The 21252-nt window shown below is 44.1% G+C and overlaps 1 protein-coding gene across 3 annotated transcripts in view; it reads right to left on the bottom strand.

Moving 5' to 3' along the window:
• Window positions 1–6129, bottom strand: part of LOC115204510 (uncharacterized) — a 41758-nt gene extending 35629 nt beyond the window's left edge. Inside the window, exons 1-5 of one of the 3 annotated variants that reach the window (XM_029770158.1) lie at window positions 6044–6129; window positions 2212–2541; window positions 1720–1974; window positions 1477–1614; window positions 648–1364 (exon numbers count right to left, since the gene is read on the bottom strand). In XM_029770158.1, the coding sequence (XP_029626018.1) occupies window positions 1216–1364; window positions 1477–1614; window positions 1720–1974; window positions 2212–2541; window positions 6044–6104 (933 nt within the window). In that variant the 5' untranslated portion in view covers window positions 6105–6129 and the 3' untranslated portion in view covers window positions 648–1215. Of the gene's footprint in view, window positions 1–647; window positions 1365–1476; window positions 1615–1719; window positions 1975–2211; window positions 2542–6043 lie in introns of those variants that run through there. The other 2 variants (XM_029770159.1, XM_029770160.1) reach the window with 2 other exon arrangements.
• Window positions 6130–21252: the final 15123 nt, after the last annotated feature.

Genomic DNA, 21252 nt, shown 5'->3' with positions numbered 1-21252 from the left:
ACTACCATAAATACTGAGTGAAATCACGTGAACGGATCATAATGTGGTGATACTCGACAAATGAAAGACAGGCTTGTAGACAACACAATGTGCTTGTTTGTCAGGGTGACAAACATACTTTGACACTTTTGTAAGCAGTGCATAACTGGTGTGAACAGAAAACCCCAAGTATACTGTGCCTGCTTGCAAACTTCATATTTTATTCCACTTAACTTGTTGTTAGGATTTACTACCATATTATTTAATGATGATTGTCCACAGGTGAGGTGGATGAATAGAGAAAATTCAATATCTAAAACATAATCCAAGGATCACAGTTAAATGGTGTCTCCCTGTCTCTTTTCACAGGGAGACATCGTCTGGTTTATATTCAAAAGGAACGATTCAATTAAATATTGTGCACTTTGAAGTTACACATTCTAACAATCCAATATTTTACATTGATTGTGCTTTCTAATGTCTCACCAGAGGTCTTCACACCTCCATAACAAAGCATGCAAGGGTCAGTACATTTTGAAAAAGATGAGTTTACAAAACTTTTTTTATGTGCAACTACATATAGTTTTGTCTTATCTTTTATTATCTTATCCATATCATGTTTTCACTGCAACAATATATGTAAGAAATAATACATGAATAGCTGTAAATACTTTAAACAGTGTAAAAGATGTACAAAGCCTTTATTTATTCTTTATTTATATTATAGAACAATTGTAAATGAGTATTTGATCTCAAATAGACATTGGTACAACAACATGGATTTCTCAAAAGAAAGAAAGCATTACATTTACAGTATGATATCGCAGCTCAGTTTACAGGAAATGTTCACATGCGTTCTCTCTAGCATTAGAACTAAGGTCTGACTTGCCTGCACTCTAGTCAGGATCCTTTCAAACATTGAAATAGAGAAACATTGATATTATGGTTTTAAGGAAAAGTTACAAAATACTCTAAAATTGTTATACCATTGTACAATATACATTACAAAATGAGACAGTAATTCATGTTAACAAACTCAAACCTACATGCAGTGCATCTTCCTAGCATTCGTTGCATGATGCATGATGTCATATTGTTGTGTTCATTTGACACTAGTCTTTAAGTTTGATGGTCTGTCTCATCTACTCAATCAGTGCATCCACATAATGTTCAGTCAACCCTTGTCTTATTACTGCTTTATAAAGCTACATGTGGTTAAAGTGTCTACCCTTGAGTCTATGGGCAGCCTGCCACGTCTGGGTTCACAGCCATTTTGATCTGTCCATACTCCACCATCTCTGTGTCTGGGGGCCTCTGCGTCCTTGCTTGATTTCTTTTCTTGCCCGTTTTCACATCAGCGTAAACGACAACCTCGTCAACGCCTTCTGAAAAATGAAAAGAAAGCTGTTGTACAATCTGAACATTAAACAAAATGTCATGTTTTTTCAACATTTAAAACGTTCTCGACTTGAAACTAAATTACCTATAAAATTGTACCTGAATTATCAAATCTGGATCTTTGTTTCTTGCATAGATGGTTAATACCAACAAAGAGTGCAAGAAGTAATGTGAGAGTTCCAACAGTCAGAGCCACAGACACTGTCACAGCTACTAAAGGAAACTGGGAAGAGACAACTAGAAAGAAAACATTAGAACACAACATTTGTTGACCATGTAAATGAAACAAAGTTGTACTCTTAATTCAAAAGCTGGGAATGAAGTCAACTGTCCTGAGATTACCTGAGCAGGCCAAGGAGAGATCAATAGTGGAGTTGCTGCTGCTAACTTTATTCTGAACCATACAGGTCAGGGTTCCTGTCACATCACTCTTCAGTATGATGACACTGCTCTGGTAGTGGTTGGCTACACTCCTGGTCATATTCTGGCCATTCAGGGTCCAGCTGTACTGAAGACCATCTCCCTCTGAGGAGCAGGTGACCACGGTCTCTCCAAGAGGCAGACAGAGGTGAGACAACACTGGCTCTGACACCGGGGCTGACAGACACAAACACAAGAGATCACTCAAATACCCTAATTCTGATTCATGCAAACATTGTATCTAAAGTACTGTATGATTTAACAATATGCTCTCTATGCGTTTACTGCTGCCAAGTACTACAGTACAAACCTATTGAAATACTGACATCCTGGCAAACTTTCAGAAACCCCCTCACCAGAAAAAGGATGCATGAATTCTTTATGCCTAACTAAAAAAAATAAAGAATTCTGTACCTTGTATCTCAAGTAGAAAGCTAACTCTGCGCAACAATGCTCCCTCAGAATTATATGTTTCCAATTGGTAATCTCCACAGTCTTCCTCTATAACTCTGTCCAGTCTGAATGTTCCATTATTAAAGAATGAGCGATTCACATAATCCTGATGCAATTTAGATCTCCAGTCTTCTCCAGTTTTGAAGTGCAGAATACGAGAATAATTGTTTTTCAATGTTATTTCTTCATTACTGCTGTCTGCAGCCAGCTGTAAGGACAAAGATTTTCCCAAAGCCCCATAGCATCGATGAGTTCCATTCTTGTGAAAGAGATTACAGGCCATGGCATTAACTGTGGAGCAATGATTTTAGGTCAGTATTTTGTTGATAAGGGGACAATGTTAGTGTTAGGACATAGACAAACACTATACAGCATACACTTCCAAACTCCATTCCCCCAGGGGACAGCAAAAAGCCATTCTTGAACATGGGAGACTTTCTTACTAATCTGCTAGAGAACAAGTTTGGATTTAAGTATAACTTTTGTATGACTAAAGCCTTTAGTGAAAGTTCTAATGCTTTAATATTTAATCATTTCCGCACTCTGAATTGATATTCATGATATGAATTGGCCTGTTTTATTTTGTCTGGCTACCAGTTTCAAATAAAACTGAATCTTCTATTCTCATATAATCAAAAAAAATATGTTGCTATGTGTAGACAAGGTCATAAGCAAACAGGTCAACTGAGATATGACTAAAGAGTTAATCAGGGTTATTTTTCCACAAAGAGACAGGTGTTTATTTTCTGTTGATGAGTTAGTGAAGAAATTAAGAATTAAGTTGGGCTTCTTCTATAGGAATAGGGCTTGCCTTTCATTAAATAGTAGAAAACAGATAATTCAGTCTACATTTATTCCTGTTATAGATTGTGGCGATATTACATATACATGAATGCAGCTACCAGCCCTTGGACAAAATGTATCATTGCGCACTTCGTTTTATAACATCTGACAGTTTTGACACCAATGTATCCTTTATCATAAAGTTGATTGGACCTCGCTAAAAACACATAGGTCACTTCATTATCCTGTTTGTTTATAAAGCCTTAGACAATAGACAATTTACTTAACATCCTTGTTGAAATATAAAGATCACAGGGTTGGTTAATGATGGAGTCTCCACGTGTATCCACAGAGTTGGGTAAATCTGTCTTTTCCTCCCAGGCCCCTATCATGTGGAATAATTCCAAGTAACGTATTGTAGTGAGATCATTTCTTTCTTTCGGGATATGAATACCGTGTATGTCCACGTCACCATCAGACCATTTTATTGGTAAACTATATGGTAATGTAAAAGCTTTTTTTGTGATCCAGTAGGTACACTTATCATAATTTGGTTGTAATCCAGAGAAGTTAGAAAAAGTATCTAGATCCTCTATGAGGCGATGAAGGGATCCAGAATGTGGATTTAAAAGAAAACAGGAATCATTAGCGTACAATTGACACCTCGGTTTTCAAACCCTGGATTTCTAGCACCTTGATATTATTGTTGGATCTGATTTTAATAACAAACATTTCAATTGCCATAATAAATAGATATACCAATCTTGGACAGCCTTGTTTTAGTCCTCTTGATGGTTGAATACTTTCAGAGAAGTAGACATTATTTACTATTTTACACTATACATAACTTTAACCCATTGTATAAGAGAGAAAATTGAAATATTCCAGGCATTTATATATAAATTGCAGTCATACTTTATCAAAAGCCTTTTCAAAGTCAGCTATGAATACCAGGCCTGTTTTCCCAGACTGTTCAAAGTTGGCAATCGTTTCCAGTACTTGTCTTATATTATCTCCAATGTATCGTCCATGTTAAAATCCTGTGTGACTAGGATGAATAATATCCGAAAGTACCTTTTTAATTCTATGCGCTATTCATTTTAATATCATTTTTGCATCACAACACTGAAGTGGAAAGGGCCTCCACATTATTAAATGGACTGGATCTTTATATTTATCACTTGGGTCCTGTTTCAGTTAAAATTAAATCAGACCTTGTTGAGTCTTCTTATCTGATAATCCACCATTTTTATAGGAGTGGTTATAACATGCAATAACCATCCTCTGAGTACATCAAAAAGGATTTGGTATACCTGAACTGGTATTCCATCCAGATCTGGAGATTTCCCAGACTTAAAGGCTTTAATTGCATCAAGAAGTTCCGCCTCTCCAATTTGACCTTCACATGAGTCTTTCTGTACAGCTGATAATTTTACATTATTAATAGATAAACATTTACTTTGGTTAATGGAGATGGAGGAGACTGAAATGAAGACATGCTTAAAGTACTTTGCTTCCTCTTTCAAATTATTGTTTGGTGAATCATGGGTGACACTGTCATTTGTAACAAGTTTATGTGAATTATTTTTGTTAGCAATTCTATGTTGAAGATTAAAAAATAATTTGGTGCATTTTTCCCAATACATTTTTATAATATATTACACTTGATCTTTCTTGAATAGGTTCCTCCATTTATTTTGGTATTTCCTCTAACGTATTCTGTGCCTCTATGGTTCAGTTTTTATTGCCATATATCTGTACAATTAGTACTTCTATTTACTTTGTTAATACGAACTCTTTTGACCTAAATTGCTTTTGTTTTAAATATGATTAATGTAATTGCATGCCCTCTAAAGGCACATCTAAAAGTGTCCCATACAATAAGGGGATCTGCTGTACCTACAGTATGTTATGTCAGAAAAAGTCAGTTCTTCATTCTTCTGTCCGAGATCTTAAGGATCCGCCTCAATTTTCACCTAAAATGACATACCCAAAACTGCCTGTGGCTCAGGTCCTGTAGCAAGGATATGCATATTCTTGGTACCATTTGAAAGGAAACACTGACGTTTGTGGAAATGTGAAAGGAATGTACATTTGACATTTTAGTCATTTAGAAGACACTCTTATCCAGAGCAACTTACAGTAGTGAACACATACATTTCATTTCATGTATTTTATTATTTTTTAAATTATTTTTTGTACTGGCCCCCCGTGGGAATCAAACCCACAACCCTGGCGTTGCACACACCCTACCAACTGAGCCACCGGGAAGGCTGAAGGGACACTGATCCCAAAGAAGTTTTAGAAACAAGTTATCATCAAATTGGCTTTGATTACATTTCCAATATCCTCACCCACGTGGAAATTCTGTAACAATAATGTGTATGCCAATTATTTGATGGTCCGACCGCACTCTATCCCCTATCAACACTTTTTTTACTTTTCGTGACAACGAGTATTACATAAGAAAGTAGTCAAGACGACTAGCTTGATTGAGCCTCCGCTATGTATATTTCACTAGGTCAGGATATGTATGCCTCCATATATCCACTAGTTCCAATATATCAATGATATTTGACATTTCCTTAAGTGCAGGAGGGTGATAGTTTGTAATATGATTTCCTTTACAGTCCATTGAGGAATTTAAAAATGCATTATAATCTCCCACCATAATAATAGAGTTTTGTATTGCTTGTAGGCTTGATCAATTATTATATACATTTTCAAAGAACCCTAGACTTAGCGATTACACCAGTATTAGCATGCTAGTTAATCGGTTTCATAACAAGTATGTAAGTGTATGTCTGTGATGCATTAATGCAATACCAAATATTCACATTTTTGATAAGCAAACATATTAACTTTCTCAGTTCTTGATTATTGACACTTGTTATTAATTAATCTAATAAATGTAAATTGGATTAGCAGAACATTTCCAACTATTAGGATCATTGTTTGTGTCTTATTAAGTCTTAGCTAGTCCTCTGTTCTTTGTAATATAATTTCTCACCTTGTGCTGCTGCTGCTACTGCTGCTGCCACCACCAGAACTATAGTAATCACAGGATCCATTTCTATTCAGGCTGCACAAGACGAGTGACATTTAGCAGAATTCTCACAGGAGCACTACCATAAATACTGAGTGAAATCACGTGAACGGATCATAATGTGGTGATACTCGACAAATGAAAGACAGGCTTGTGGAGAAGACAATGTGCATGTTTGTCAGGGTGACAAACAGACTTTGACACTTTTGTAAGCAGTGCATACCTAGTGTGAACAGAAAACCACAAGTATACTGTGCCTGTTTGCAAACTTTACATTTTATTCCACTTAACTTGTTGTTAGGATTTACTACCATATTATTTAATGATGATTGTCCACAGCTAAGGTGGATGAATAGTGTCAATTAAATATCTAAAGTATAATCCAAGGAACACAAATAAAAGGTTACTAACTTTAACCCTTATCAACTGCAATGGAAAAGATAATAAAATAAAGAAAAAACAATTAAATTCTCGGCTCCAATACAACCATTATTAAAATCATTGTAGAGATCCTGACAATAGTTCCCACTGTTGGTATATGTTTTTTGGAAAACTATATTTCAAAATTCAATACTGTTTGTCTTTTTTCTTGTTGTAAAGATTGGTTTCGTTAGTAATGGTACCTTGGGAAGGTTAATACTGTATGGGCCAGTTTCCCAGACAGAGATTAAGTCTAGTCTGCAAACTAAAAAACATTATCAATAAAGAATGTCTATTGAAATAACTTTTTAGTCCAGGACTAGTGAAGCCGGCAAACAGGCAAAGCATTCAAATATGTTCAACCATATCATTTTCCATTATAATCACAAAATATTATCAATTGCATGCAATTAATAGTAACCTGGAGTGTTTCCATGTATACAGTGCTTCCCGAAAGTATTCAGACCCCTAAACCTTTTTTTGTTTTTTTACGTTACAGCCTTATCCTAAAATGTATTAAATCGTTTTTTAGCCCCTCATCAGTCTACACACAATACCCCATAATGACAAACCAAAAACAGGTTTGTTTTTCGAATTGTTTTGCAAATGTATAAAAAAGCTGAAATATCACATTTACATAAGTATTCAGACCCTTTACTCAGTACTTTGTTGAAGCACCTTTGGCAGCGATTACAGCCTCGAGTCTTCTTTGGTATAACGCTACAATCTTGGCACACCTGTATTTGGAAAGTTTCTCCCATTTTTCTCTGCAGATCCTCTCTAGCTCTGTCAGGTTGGATGGGGAGCATTGCTGAACAGCTATTTTCAGGTCTCTCCAGAGATGTTAGTTCGGGCTGGGCCATTCAAGAACATTCAGAGATTTGCCCCGAAGCCACTCCTGCGTTGTTTTGGCTATGTGCTTAGGGTCTTTCCACTGTTGGAAGGTGATCCTTTGCCCCAGTCTGAGGTCCTGAGCACTCTGGAGCAGGTTTTCATCAAGGATCTCTGTATATCTTGCTCCGTTCAGATGAGACGCATGGCATTCAGGCCAAGGAGTTCAATCTTGTTTTCATCAGAACAGAGACTCTTGTTTCTCATGGTCTGAGAGTCTTTAGGTACCGTTTGGCAAACTCCAAGTGAGTTATCATGTGCCTGAGAGGTGGCTTCTGTCTGGCCACTCTACCATAAAGGCCTGGTTGGTGGAGCGCTGCAGAGATGGATGTCCTTCTGGAAGGCTCTCCCATCTCCACAGAGGAACTCTAGAGCTCTGTCAGAGTGACCATCGGGTTCTTGGTCACCTCCCTGACCAAGGCCCTTCTATTCGATTGCTCAGTTTTGCCGGGCGGCCTGTTCTAGGAAGAGTCTTGGTGGTTCCAAACTTCTTCCATTTAAGGGCCCACTGTGTTCTTGGGGACCTTCGATGCAAACACTTCCCCAGATCTGTCCCTCAACACAATGCTGTCTCGGAGCTCTGCGGACAACTCCCTCGATTATTGGCTTGGTTTTTGCTCTGACATGCACTGTCAACTGTGGGACATTATATAGACAGGTGTGTGCCTTTCTAAATCATGTCCAATCAGTTGAATTTACCACAGATGGATTTTGTTGTAGAAACATCTCAAGGATGATCAATGAAAACAGGATTCAACTGAGCTCAATTACGAGTCTCATAGCAAAGGGTATGAATACTTACGAAAATAAGGCATTTCTGGGTTTTTTAATTCATGCATTTACAAACCTGTTTTGGCTTTTGTCAATATGGGGTATAGTTTGTAGATTGCTGGGTATTTTGCTTTTTTAAATCCATTTTAGAATAAGGCTGTAACGTAACAAAATGTGAACACAGTCAAGGGGTCTGAATACTTTCCGAAGGCAATGTACATATACACACAGTACCAGTCAAAGGTTTGGACACACCTGCTCATTCAAGGGTTTTTCTTTATTTTTACTATTTTCTACATTGTGGAATAATAGTGAAGACATCAACACTATTAAATAACACATATGGAATCATGTAGTAACCAAAAAAGAGTTAAACAAATCAAAATATATTTTATATTTGAGATTCTTCAAAGTAGCCACCCTTTGCCTTGATGACAGCTTTGCACACTCTTGGCATTCCCCAACCAGCTTCACCTGGAATTATTTTTCAACAGTCTTGAAGGAGTTCCCACATATGCTGAGCACTTGTAGGCTGCTTTTTCTTCACTCTGCGGTCCAACTCATCCCAAACCATCTCAATTGGGTTGAGGTCGGGTGATTATGGAGGCCAGGTCATCTGATGCAGCACTCCATCCCTCTCGTTCTTGGTCAAATAACCCTTACACAGCCTGGGGGTGTGTTGGGTCATTGTCATGTTGAATAACAAATGATAGTCCCACTATGAGCAAACCAGATGGGATGGTGTATCACTGCAGAATGGTGTGATAGCCATGCTGTCACGCCCTGACCTGAGAGAGCCGTTTTATTTCTCTATTTTGTTAGGTCAGGGTGTGGGGTGGGAATTCTATGTGATGTATTTCTTTGTTTTGGCCGAGTATGGTTCCTAATCAGAGGCAGCTGTCTATCGTTGTCTCTGATCGGGAATCATACTTAGGCAGCCTTTTCCCACCTGTGTTTGTGGGTAGTTGTTTTCTGTTTAGTGATTCTGTACCTGACGGAACTGTTTGGCTTTTTGTTTTTGTTTCTTTTGTTCATGTGTTTCATAGTAAATAAAATATGAACACTTACCACGCTGCGCTTTGGTCCACTCCTTCAACTTCAGACGATAGCCCTTACAGAACTACCCACCAAAAACGGACCAAGCAGCGTGCCCAGGAGGAGCAGGCATCCTGGGCTCGGGAGAAGAGAGTGGAGGACGTCCTGGACCTGGGAGGAGGTAATGGCAGGGGACAAGACCCTGCCATGGAAGCAGGTGGAGACAGCGAGAGAGGACCGGCAATGATACAAGAAACTAGCACGGCAACGACGGAAGCACGAGAGACAGCCCCCCCAAAATTGGGGGAGGGGCACATGGGTAGATTGGCAGAGTCAGGTTGGAGACCTGAGCCAACTCCCCGTGCTTACCGTGGGGAGCAGGTGAACAGCCAGGCACCGTGTTATGCTGTGATGTGCACTATATCTCCAGTGGGCATTCATAGTCCGGTGCGCCATGTGCCTGCGCCCCGCATTTGCCGTGCTAGAGTGCGCATTCAGCCAGGACGGATTGTGCCTGCTCAGCGCTCCTGGTCTCCAGTGCGCTTCCTCGGTCCAGGATATCCTGCACCAGCTCTACGCACAGTGTCTTTTTGGGCGGTATACAAATTGGAGTGAGTCTAGGGTTTCTGGGATAATGGTGTTGATGTGAGCCATTGCCAGCCTTTCAAAGCACTTCATGGCTACGGATGTGAGTGCTACTGGTCTGTAGTCATTTAGGCAGGTTGCCTTTGTGTTCTTGGGCACAGGGACTATGGTGGTCTCCTTGAAGCATGTTGGTATTACAGACTCAATCAGGGACATGTTGAAAATGTCAGTTAACACACCTGCCAGTTGGTCAGCACATGCACGGAGCACACGTCCTGGTAATCCATCTGGCACCGCAGCCTTGTGAATGTTGACCCGTTTAAAGGTCTTACTCACGTCGGCTATGGAGAGAGTGATCACACAGTCGTCCAGAACAGCTGATGCTCTCATGCATGCCTCAGTGTTGCTTGCCTCGAAGCGAGCATAGAAGTGATTTAGCTCGCCTGGTAGGCTCGTGTCACTGGGCAGCTCACGGCTGTGCTTCCCTTTGTAGTCTGTAATACTTTGCTAGCCCTGCCACATCCGACGAGCGTCGGAGCCGGTGTAGTATGATTCAATCTTAGCCCTGTATTGACGCTTTGCCTGTTTGATGGTTCGTCGCAGGGCATAGCAGGATTTATTGTAAGCTTCTGGGTTAGAGTCCCGCACCTTGAAAGCGGCAGCTCTACCCTTTAGCTCAGTGTGACTGTTGCCTGTAATCCATGGCTTCTGGTTGGGGTATGTACGTACAGTCACTGTGGGGACGACGCCCTCAATGCACTTATTGATAAAGCCAGTGACTGATGTGGTGTATTCCTCAATGTCATCGGAAGAATCCCGAAACATGTTCTAGTCTGTGATAGCAAAACAGTCCTGTAGTTTAGCATCTGCTTCATCTGACAATTTTTTTATAGACCGAGTCACTGATGCTTCCTGCTTTAACTTTTGCTTGTAAGCAGGAATCAAGAGGATAGAGTTGTGGTTGGATTTACCGAATGGAGGATGAGGGAGAGCTTTGTACGCGTCTCTGTGTGTGGAGTACAGGTGATCTAGAATTGTTTTCCATCTGGTTGCACATTTAACATGTTGATAGAGATTTGGTAGAACTGATTAAAATTTCCCTGCATTAAAGTTTCTGGCCATTAGGAGCGCCGCCTCTGGATGAGTGGTTTCCTGTTTGCTTATTTCCTTATACAGCTGGCTGAGTGCGGTCTTAGTGCCGGCATCTGTCTGTGGTGGTAAATAAACAGCCACAAAAAGTATAGCTGAGAACTCTCTAGGCAAGTAGTGTGGCCTACAATTTATCACAATATACTTGACTTCAGGCGAGCAAAATCTAGAGACTTCCTTAGATTCCGTGCACCAGCTGTTGTTTACAAATATGCACAGACCCCCCCCACCTCGTCTTACCGGAGTGTGCTGTTCTATCCTGCCGGTGCAGCGTGTATCCCGCTAGCTGAATATCCATGTCGTCATTCAGCCACAATTCCGTGAAACATAGGATATTACTGTTTTTGATGTCCCGTTGGTAGGATATTCGTGATCATACCTCGTCTAGTTTATTGTCCAATGATTGCACGTTGGCGAGTAATATTGACAGTAACGGCAGCTTTCCTAGTTGCCTTCTTCGGGTCCGGACGAGGCATTCCGCTCTTCTTCCTCTGCGTCGCTTCCTTTTGCGAATAATTGGGATGTCTGCCCTGTGGGGTGTTTGGAGAATATCTTGTGAGTCCTGTTTGCTGCTGTTGTTGTTGTTGAAAAAATCTTCATCTAATCTGAGGTGAGTGATCGCTGTCCTGATATCTAGAAGCTCTTTTCTGCCGTAAGATATGGTTGCAGAAACATTATGTACAAAATAATTTACAAATATCGCGAAAAAAACACATAATAGCACAATTGGTTAGGAGACCGTAAAACGGCGGCCATCTCCTCCGGCGCCAGGTAAGATAAGGGAGTTAAGGCTATAAATAGGCCACGGTGGCGAAATAACTACAATATAGCAATTAAACACTGGAATGGTAGATGCGCAGAAGATGAATGTGCAAATAGAGATACTGGGGTGCAAAGGAGAAAGATAAATAAATAAATATAGTATGTGGATGAGGTAGTTGTATGGGCCGGTTACAGATGGGCTATGTAAAGGTGCAGTGATCTGTGAGCTGTGATCTGTGAGCTCTGAATGCTGGTGCTTAAAGCTAGTGAGGGAGATATGAGTCTCTAGCTTCAGTGATTTTTGCAGTTCGTTCCAGTCATTCGCAGCAGAGAACTGGAAGGCGGCCAAAGGAGGAATTGGCTTTGGGGGTAACCAGAGAGATAAACCTGCTGGAGCGCGTGCTACGAGTGGGTGCTGCTATGGTGACCAGTGAGCTGAAATAAGGTGTGGCTTTACCTAGCTGAGACTTGTAGACGTCCTGGAGCCAGTGGGTTTGGCGACGAGTATGAAGCGAGGGCCAGCCAACGAGAGCGTACAGGTCGCAGCGGTGGGTAGTATATGGGGCTTTGGTTACAAAACGGATCGCACTGTGATAGACTGCATCAAATTTGTTGAGTAGGGTGTTGGAGGTTATTTTATAAATGACATCGCCGAAGTCGAAGATCGGTAGGATGGTCAGTTTTACAAGGGTATGTTTGGCAGCATGAGTGAAGGATGCTTTGTTGCGAAATAGGAAGCCGATTCTAGATTTAATTTTGGATAGGAGATGCTTAATGTGAGTCTGGAAGGAGAGTTTACAGTCTAACCAGACGCCTAGGTATTTGTAGTTATCTACATATTCTAAGTCAGAACCGTCCAGAGTAGTGATGCTGGACAGGCGGGCAGGTGCAGGCAGTGATCGGTTGAAGAGCATGCATTTAGTTTTACTTGCATTTAAGAGCAGTTGGAGGCCACGGAAGGAGAGTTGTATGGCATTGAAGCTCGTCTGGAGGTTAGTTAACACAGTGTCCAAAGAAGGGCCAGAAGTATACAGAATGATGTCATCTGCGTAGAGGTGGATCAGAGAATCACCAGCAGCAAGAGCGGCATCATTGATGTATACAGAGGAGAGAGTGGGCCCGAGAATTGATCGGTCTGGCACCCCCATAGAGACTGCCAGAGGTCCGGACAACAGGCCCTCCGATTTGACACACTGAACTCTATCAGAGAAGTAGTTGGTGAACCAGGCGAGGCAATCATTTGAGAAACCAAGCTTGTTGAGTCGGCCAATAAGAATGTGGTGATTGACAGAGTCGAAAGCCTTCATGCACCCATGACCAGCTCTGAAATTAGATTGCATTGCAGAGAAGGTACGGTGGGATTCAAAATGTTTGGTAATCTGTTTGTTAACTTGGCTTTCAAAGACCTTAGAAAGGCAGGGTAGGATAGATATAGGTCTGTAGCAATTTGGGTCTCCCCCTTTGAACAGGGGGATGACCGTGGCAGCTTTCCAATCTTTGGAGATCTCATACTATACGAAAGAGAGGTTGAACAAGCTAGTAATAGGGGTTGCAACAATTTTGGTGGATAGCTTTAGGAAGAGAGGGTCCAGATTGTCTAGCCCTGCTGATTTGTAGGGGTCCAGATTTTGCAGCTTGTTCAGAACATCAGCTATCTGGATTGGGGTGAAGGAGAAATGGGGGAGGCTTGGGCAAGTTGCAGTGATGGGTGCAGGGCTGTTGACCGGGGTAGGGTTAGCCAGGTGGAAAGCATGGCCAGCCGTGGAAAAATGCTTATTGAAATTCTCAATTATCGCGGGTTTATCGGTGGTGACAGTGCTTCCAAGCCTCAGTGCAGTGGGCAGCTGGGAGGAGGTGATCTTGTTCTCCATGGCCTTTACAGTGTCCCAGAACTTTTTGGAGTTAGTGCTTCAGGATGCACATTTGTCTTTGAAAAAGCTAACCTTTGCTTTCCTAACTGCCTGTATATTGGTTCCTAACTTCCCTGAAAAGTTGCATGTCGCGGGGGCTATTCAATGCTAATGCAGTATGCCACAGGATGGTTTAGTGCTGGTCAAGGGCAGTCAGGTCTGGAGTGAACCACGGGCTATATCTGTTCCTGGTTCTACATTTTATGAATGGGGCATGCTTATTTAAGATGGTGAGGAAGGCACTTTTAAAGAATAACCAGGCATCCTCTACTGACGGAATGAGGTCAATATCCTTCCAGGATACCCGGGCCAGGTCGATTAGAAAGGCCTGCTTGCTGAAGTGTTTTAGGGAGCGTTTGACAGTGATGAGTGGTGGTCGTTTGACCGCGGACTCATGACGGACGCAGGCAATGAGGCAGTGATCGCTGAGATCCTGATTAAAAACAGCAGAGGTGTATTTGGAGGGCAGCGTGGTTAGGATGGTATCTACAGTGAGGGAAAAAAGTATTTGATCCCCTGCTGATTTTGTACATTTGCCCACTGACAAAGAAATGATCAGTCTATAATGTGAATTGTAGGTTTATTTGAGCAGTGAGAGACAGAATAACAACAAAAAAATCCAGAAAAACGCATGTCAAAAATGTTATAAATTGATTTGCATTTTAATGAGGGAAATAAGTATTTGACCCCTCTGCAAAACATGACTTAGTACTTGGTGGCAAAACCCTTGTTGGCAATCACAGAGGTCAGATGTGTCTTGTAGTTGGCCACCAGGTTTGCACACATCTCAGGAGAGATTTTGTCCCACTCCTCTTTGCAGATCTTCTCCAAGTCATTAAGGTTTCGAGGCTGACGGTTGGCAACTCGAACCTTCAGCTCCCTCCACAGATTTTCTATGGGATTAAGGTCTGGAGACCTTAATGTGCTTCTTCTTGAGCCACTCCTTTGTTGCCTTGGCCGTGTATTTTGGGTCATTGCCATGCTGGAATACCCATCCACGACCCATTTTCAATGCCCTGGCTGAGGGAAGGAGGTTCTCACCCAAGATTTGACGGTACATGGCCCCGTCCATCGTCCCTTTGATGCGGTGAAGTTGTCCTGTCCCCTTAGCAGAAAAACACCCCCAAAGCATAATGTTTCCACCTCCATGTTTGACGGTGGGGATGTTGTTCTTGGGGTCATAGGCAGCATTCCTCCTCATCCAAACACGGCGAGTTGAGCTGATGCCAAAGAGCTCCATTTTGGTCTCATCTGACCACAACACTTTCACCCAGTTGTCCTCTGAATCATTCAGATGTTCATTGGCAAACTTCAGACGGGCATGTATATGTGCTTTCTTGAGCAGAGGGACCTTGCGGGCGCTGCAGGATTTCAGTACTTCACGGTGTAGTGTGTTACCAATTGTTTTCTTGGTGACTATGGTCCCAGCTGCCTTGAGATCATTGACAAGATCCTCCCGTGTAGTTCTGGGCTGATTCCTCACCGTTCTCATGATCATTGCAACTCCACGAGGTGAGATCTTGCATGGAGCCCCAGGCCGAGGGAGATTGCCAGTTATTTTGTGTTTCTTCCATTTGCGAATAATCACACCAACTGTTGTCGCCTTCTCACCAAGCTGCTTGGCGATGGTTCCAGCCTTGTGTAGGTCTACAATCTTGTCCCTGACATCCTTGGAGAGCTCTTTGATCTTGGCCATGGTGGAGAGTTTGGAATCTGATTGATTGATTGCTTCTGTGGACAGGTTTCTTTTATACAGGTATCAAGCTGAGATTAGGAGCACTCCCTTTAAGAGCGTGCTCCTAATCTCAGCTCGTTACCTGTATAAAAGACACCTGGGAGACATAAATCTTTCTGATTGAGAGGGGGTCAAATACTTATTTCCCTCATTAATATGCAAATCAATTTATAACATTTTTGACATGTGTCTTTCATGATTTTTTTGTTGTTATTCTGTCTCTCACTGTTCAAATAAACCTACCATTAAAATTATAGACTGATCATTTCTTTGTCAGTGGGCAAACGTCCAAAATCAGCAGGGGATCAAATACTTTTTTCCCTCACTGTATGAGGTTGCCAGTGTTTACGGATTTGGTGTTGTACCTGGTAGGTTCATTGATAATTTGTGTGAGATTGAGAGCATCAAGCTTAGATTGTAGGATGGCCGGGGTGTTAAGCATGTCCCAGTTTAGGTCACCTAGCAGCACGAGCTCTGAAGATAGATGGGGGGGGCAATCAGTTCGCATATGGTGTCCAGGGCACAGCTGGGGGCAGAGGGTGGTCTATAGCAAGCGGCAACGATAAGACACTTGTTTGTGCACAGACCTGAATTGTAAGACAGAACTCTGCAGGCTCTCTCTACATTAAATTGCAACTCCGCCCCCTTTGGCAGTTCTATCTTGTCGGAAAATGTTTCAGTTAGGGATGGTCATTTCAGGGTTTTTGGTGGTCTTCCTAAGCCATGATTCAGACACAGCTAGGACATCTGGATTGGCAGTGTGTGCTATGGTAGTGAATAAAACAAACTTAGGGAGGAGGCTTCTAATGTTAACATGCATGAAACCAAGGCTTTTACGGTTACAGAAGTCAACAAATGAGAGCGCCTGGGGAATGGGACTGGAGCTAGGCACTGCAGGGCCTGGATTCACCTCCACGTAACCAGATAAGGGTATGGCTAAAGGCTAACAGAACTGGTCGTCTAGTACGTTGAGAACAGAGAGTAAAAGGAGCAGATTTCTGGGCACGGTAGAATAGATTCAAGGCAGTGCTAGAGGCTCTACAGTGAAATAAATTATATTTTTGCAGGAATCTCCTTGCGAATGATTTTGCCGAAGATTGTATCTCCGCCGGCCTGGGCAACCTGAGCATTTGCAAAACAGCAACGGGCAAGGCATATTTACGTAAGGGAGTGCCATGCGTAGCCGGGTGATCATAGGAGTCCAGTGCGTGGCTTCAGGCAGCTAGCAGGCCGGGGCTAGCAAGCTAGCAGCAGGGCCTTAGAGGGACAATGCGATGGAGGAAAGTCTGTTGTGGCCCCCTCGTGCTGTTACATCGGCGGGCGGATCAGCAGGGCTCCGTGTGGTAAACCAGGCCAATTGGCAAAATAGGTATAGTGGCCAAAGGGTTTGTCCGATGGGCCTCTTAAGCTAACAGTCCGATGTGCTCTAGATAGCTAGCGGGATGCGGCTAACAGGCTAGCGGACATTATCTGCGATAATTCAGGTGAAAAAAGGTTCAGAGCTTGCGGTAGGAATCCGGAGATATGGGAAATAAGTCCGATTTGCTGTAGTTTGAGTCTCGCTATGCAGACTGACGAGAGATGTCTGGGCTAAAGGTAGCTGGTGACCGCTAGTAGTGGCTAGCTGACCAGTAGCTAGTAGCTAGCTAGCTGGCTAGCTTCGGAATATGTCTGATGGGCCTCTTAAGCTAACAGTCTGATGTTCTCTAGAGAGCTAGCATTCAGGGGACGTTAGCTCCGAAGATCCAGGTGAGAAGGTTCAGAGCTTGCGGTAGGAATCCGGGGATATGGAGAGCAAAATAGGTCCGGTATGCTCTGGTTTGAATCAGATTGTACAAACTGGCGAGAGCTTTCCGAGCTGAAGGTTAGCTGATGACCGCTAGCAGTGGATTAGCTGAATACTAGCTAGTAGCTAGTTAGCTGGCTAGCCTGTTTGGGCTAGGGGGCAGTATTGAGAATTTTGGAAAAAATATGTGCCCATTTTTAACTGCCTCCTACACCAACTCAGAAGCTAGAATATGCATATTATTGTTCAGGTTTGGATAGAAAACACTCTGAATTTTCTAAAACTGTTTGAATGGTGTCTGTGAGTATAACAGAACTCCTATGGCAGGCAAAAACCTGACAAGGTTTCAAGCAGGAAGTACCCTGTCTGACAAGGAGTCGTGCGTCTTGCATCTGTTTATTGAAAAGTAAGGATCTTAGCTGTAACGTGACAATTCCCAGGGCTCCGATAGCTCTCAGAACCCGGGAAATAACTGAAGGTTGACGAGGCAGCCTCAGGCTGAAACACATTATCGGCTTTGGTAAGTGGCGGCTCAGAGGACCTTTGAATGAGGCGCGTGCAGGTGTCTGATTATTTCTGGCTGGGCACTCTGCTGACATAATCTAATGTTTTGCTTTCGTTGTAAAGCCTTTTTGAAATCGGACAGTGGGGTTAGATTAACGAGATTCTTGTCTTTAAATAGCTGTAAAATAGTCATATGTTTGAGAAATTGAAGTAATAGTATTTCTAATGATTCAAAAATCGCGCCACTGGATTTCAGTGGCTGTTACGTAGGTGGGACGAGTTCGTCCCACATGCGCCAGAGAGGCTAGCTTCCGTTGGGGGATTCTGGTTCGAGGTAAAGAAAAAAAGCAGGTCCACACCGCATTGGGTGAGGCGGGTTGCAGGAGAGTATTTTGAAGTTGAGGTTTAGAAAAATCTAAAAAGATGCATACATGGGACACAACAAGATGAAAGACAACGACGTCTGACTGCTACGCCATCTTGGAACGTGCGGGCGGGCTCGTGGTTCCTCAGGTCGGCCATTGGGCTTCCCTCTGTGTCCCCACTCAGCCGGCTAATCACCGACCGGTGTCACTCAGAGAGACATCTCACTCCAACCCTCCTGCTCTGGAGCTCAGCTAGGGTCCTAAGGGGAGACTAAAGGTCAACTGACCTCATTAAAAAAAAATAGTAAGGAATAAGAGAAAACTGACCATTATTAATGAAGCCCATGCCTGTACAGCTACAGCCGCCCCTCTACGGGCACATACCTGGTTGACCAGGGTACCGGCGTTAGAACTCAGCGATGAGGCCTGAGTCCAGGATGTCCCTAGCGGGGACCCAGCACCTCTCCTACGGACCATAACCCTTCCAGAGTTGGTCTTGAGAAGAACCGACCGGACTCTCTTTCAGGTACGGCGACAGTGCCGGAAAAACATCTGGGCCGAGGGTATGCCGACCTCTTCCTCTTGCTCCAGAAAGAGTGGGGGCTGATAACCCAGGGAGCACTCGAAAGGTGAGAGCCCAGTGGCAAAGCATGGCAGGGTGTTGCAGGTGTATTCAACCCACACAAGTTGCTGGCTCCAGCAGTTGGGGTTGGCAGAGACAAGGCAGCAAAGAGTCATCTCCAGGTCTTGATTGGCTCGCTCTGACTGGTCGTTGGACTGAGGGTGGAACCCGGAGGACAGGTGTCGACAAACCAATGAGGGTGCAGAATACCTTCCAGAACCGGGACGAGAACTGAGGACCCCGGTCGGAGACCATGTCCACCGGGAGTCCATGGATCCGGAAGATGTGCTGCACCATGAGCTGGGCCGTCTCTTTGGCAGAGGGTAGCTTGAGGAGAGGAATGAAGTGGGCGGCTTTGGAAAACCGGTCCACTACTGTCAGCGGGAGAAAACGAGGATGTCGTCGATGTAAACGAAGACAAACTGGTTCAACATGTCACGGAGAACGTCATTGACCAGTGCCTGGAACACAGCTGGAGCGTTGGTAAGGCTTAATGGCATGACCAGATATTCATAGTGAATGCTGGCCATGTTGAAGGCCGTTTTCCACTCGTCCCTTTCCCGTATTCGCACTAGGTGGTAGGCGTTCCGCAGGTCCAACTTGGAGAAAACGGTGGCCACCTGGAGCGGCTCGAAGGCCGAGGCGATGAGTGGTAGTGGGTAGCGGTTCTTCACCGTGATGTCATTGAGGCCCCGGTAGTCGATGCACGGGCGTAGGGCTTTGTCCTTATTCTCCACAAAGAAGAACCCTGCGCCGGCGGGGGAAGCAGAAGGACGGATACACCCTGCACCTAGCGAGTCCTCGATGTAGGTCTCAAACGCCTTGGTCTCCGTACCCGACAGAGAGTACAGTCATCCCGGGGCGGTGTGGTGCCTGGGAGAAGGTCGATCCCGCAGTCATAGGGTTGGTGAGGAGGAAGTGAAGTGGCCTGGGCCTTACTGAAAACCTCCCAAAGGTCCTGGTACTCCGCGGGAGTGGCGGAGAGGTCCGGGCAACTTCCGAGCCCACCGGAAGACATCCCGGGGCAGGCTGCACTGACTTCAGATAATGGGTGTGGCAGAACGGGCTCCAGCCCATGATGGCACCAGCAGTCTAGTCAATAAGGGGACTGTGTCACTGGAGCCAAGAGAATCCCAATACCACGGGAATCTGAGGAGTCTTAATTAGCATGAATTGGATAGCCAAGCTGTGGTTCCCTGACACTCGTCGGTTGATGGGAGTGGTATTGTGGGTGAACTGGCCTATAGAGCGCCCGTCCAGCTCTCTAACGTCCATGGGAATGGAGAGGGGCTGAGTGGGGATGCCCAGCTCGGATGCCAGGGTAGCGTCCATAAAACTCTCATCGTTCCCAGAGAGAGATTTGGACTGGTTCCCCCACAGCAGGATGGCATGGAAAGGGGTGTGAGTAAGGGGAGAGGAAAAGTTCTCCATATGACCCACCAGAGTACTCGCCCCTACCGGTGAGCCTGGTCTTTTAGTAGACAGGAGGACACGAAATGACCAGTAGTTCCGCAATACAGGCTACTCTTTGTGTGAAGCTGGTGTAGACGTTAGGCTGGGGACAGCCTAGCTCTGCCTTGTTGCATCGGCTCGGGAAGAGGTGAATCGGAGACACTCGGGGGAACTCGGATAGCCTCGAGTACTATCGGCAACGGAAACGTCGAGGACTTCCTGGATGCCTCTGAGGGGAGGTAGATTCCTTGGGCGGGCAAGTGGAATCGGACCTCTTCTCCCTCCTTTGTTCCCGTAGCCGTCGATCGATACGGATAGCCAAGGCAATGAGCGAGTCGAGATCCGTCGGTAGTTCCCGGGCTCCTAGTTCGTCCTCAACTTCCTCCGATAATCCGTGTAGAACGTCGAACAGCGATTCCGGGTTCCAGGCACTCTCAGCTGCCAATGTGCAGAAATCCACTGCATAGTCTGCCAAACTGCGGGAGTCTTTCCGAAGCTGGAGTAACTTCAGGGCAGCCTCTCTCCCAGACAACGGAGAATCAAAAACGTTCTTCACCTCCGCCACAAACTCCTCCAGACTGAAGCATACGGCCAGCTGTTGTTCCCACACAGCCGTAGCCCAAGCGAGAGTCCTCCCGGACATCAGCGTGATGAGGTACGCTATCTTAGAGTGGTCCAAGCGGAAGCAGGAGGGCTGCAGCTCGATGATGAGAGAACGCTGCGCAAGAAACACCCGACAAGTTCCCAAGGTTACCGTCGTGGTACGCTGCCTGAAAGACAACCCGCGGAATTGCTCCAGCAAGGTGTGCAACGCGCAGTCATGGCGTTCGGCCAAGGTCTGGAACCCTTCTATAGTGAGTCAATGTGCAGGGTACCATGTAGGAATGAGGCTATATACTAGGAGTACCAGTACTGAGTCAATGTGCAAGGTACAAGGTAGTTGAGGTAGTTGATGTAATACAGTATGTACATATGGGTAGGAGTGAACGTGACTAGGCAATCAGGACAGATAATAAACAGAGTAGCAGTAGCGTATGTGAAGAGTGTGAAAGTGTGTATGTGTGTGTATGTGTGTGAGCTTTCGTGCGTGTGTGGTGTCTTTGCATGTGTGTGTGTTTTGTGTGTGTAAAATTATGGATTGTGTGTGTGTGTGTGTGTGTGTGCGTGCGAGCACGTGCGGCGTCTA

The sequence above is a fragment of the Salmo trutta genome, chromosome 12 (genome assembly GCF_901001165.1).
Source record: "Salmo trutta chromosome 12, fSalTru1.1, whole genome shotgun sequence".
Taxonomy (NCBI): Eukaryota; Metazoa; Chordata; class Actinopteri; order Salmoniformes; family Salmonidae; genus Salmo; species Salmo trutta.
This window is presented reverse-complemented; position numbering and strand designations above follow the sequence as displayed.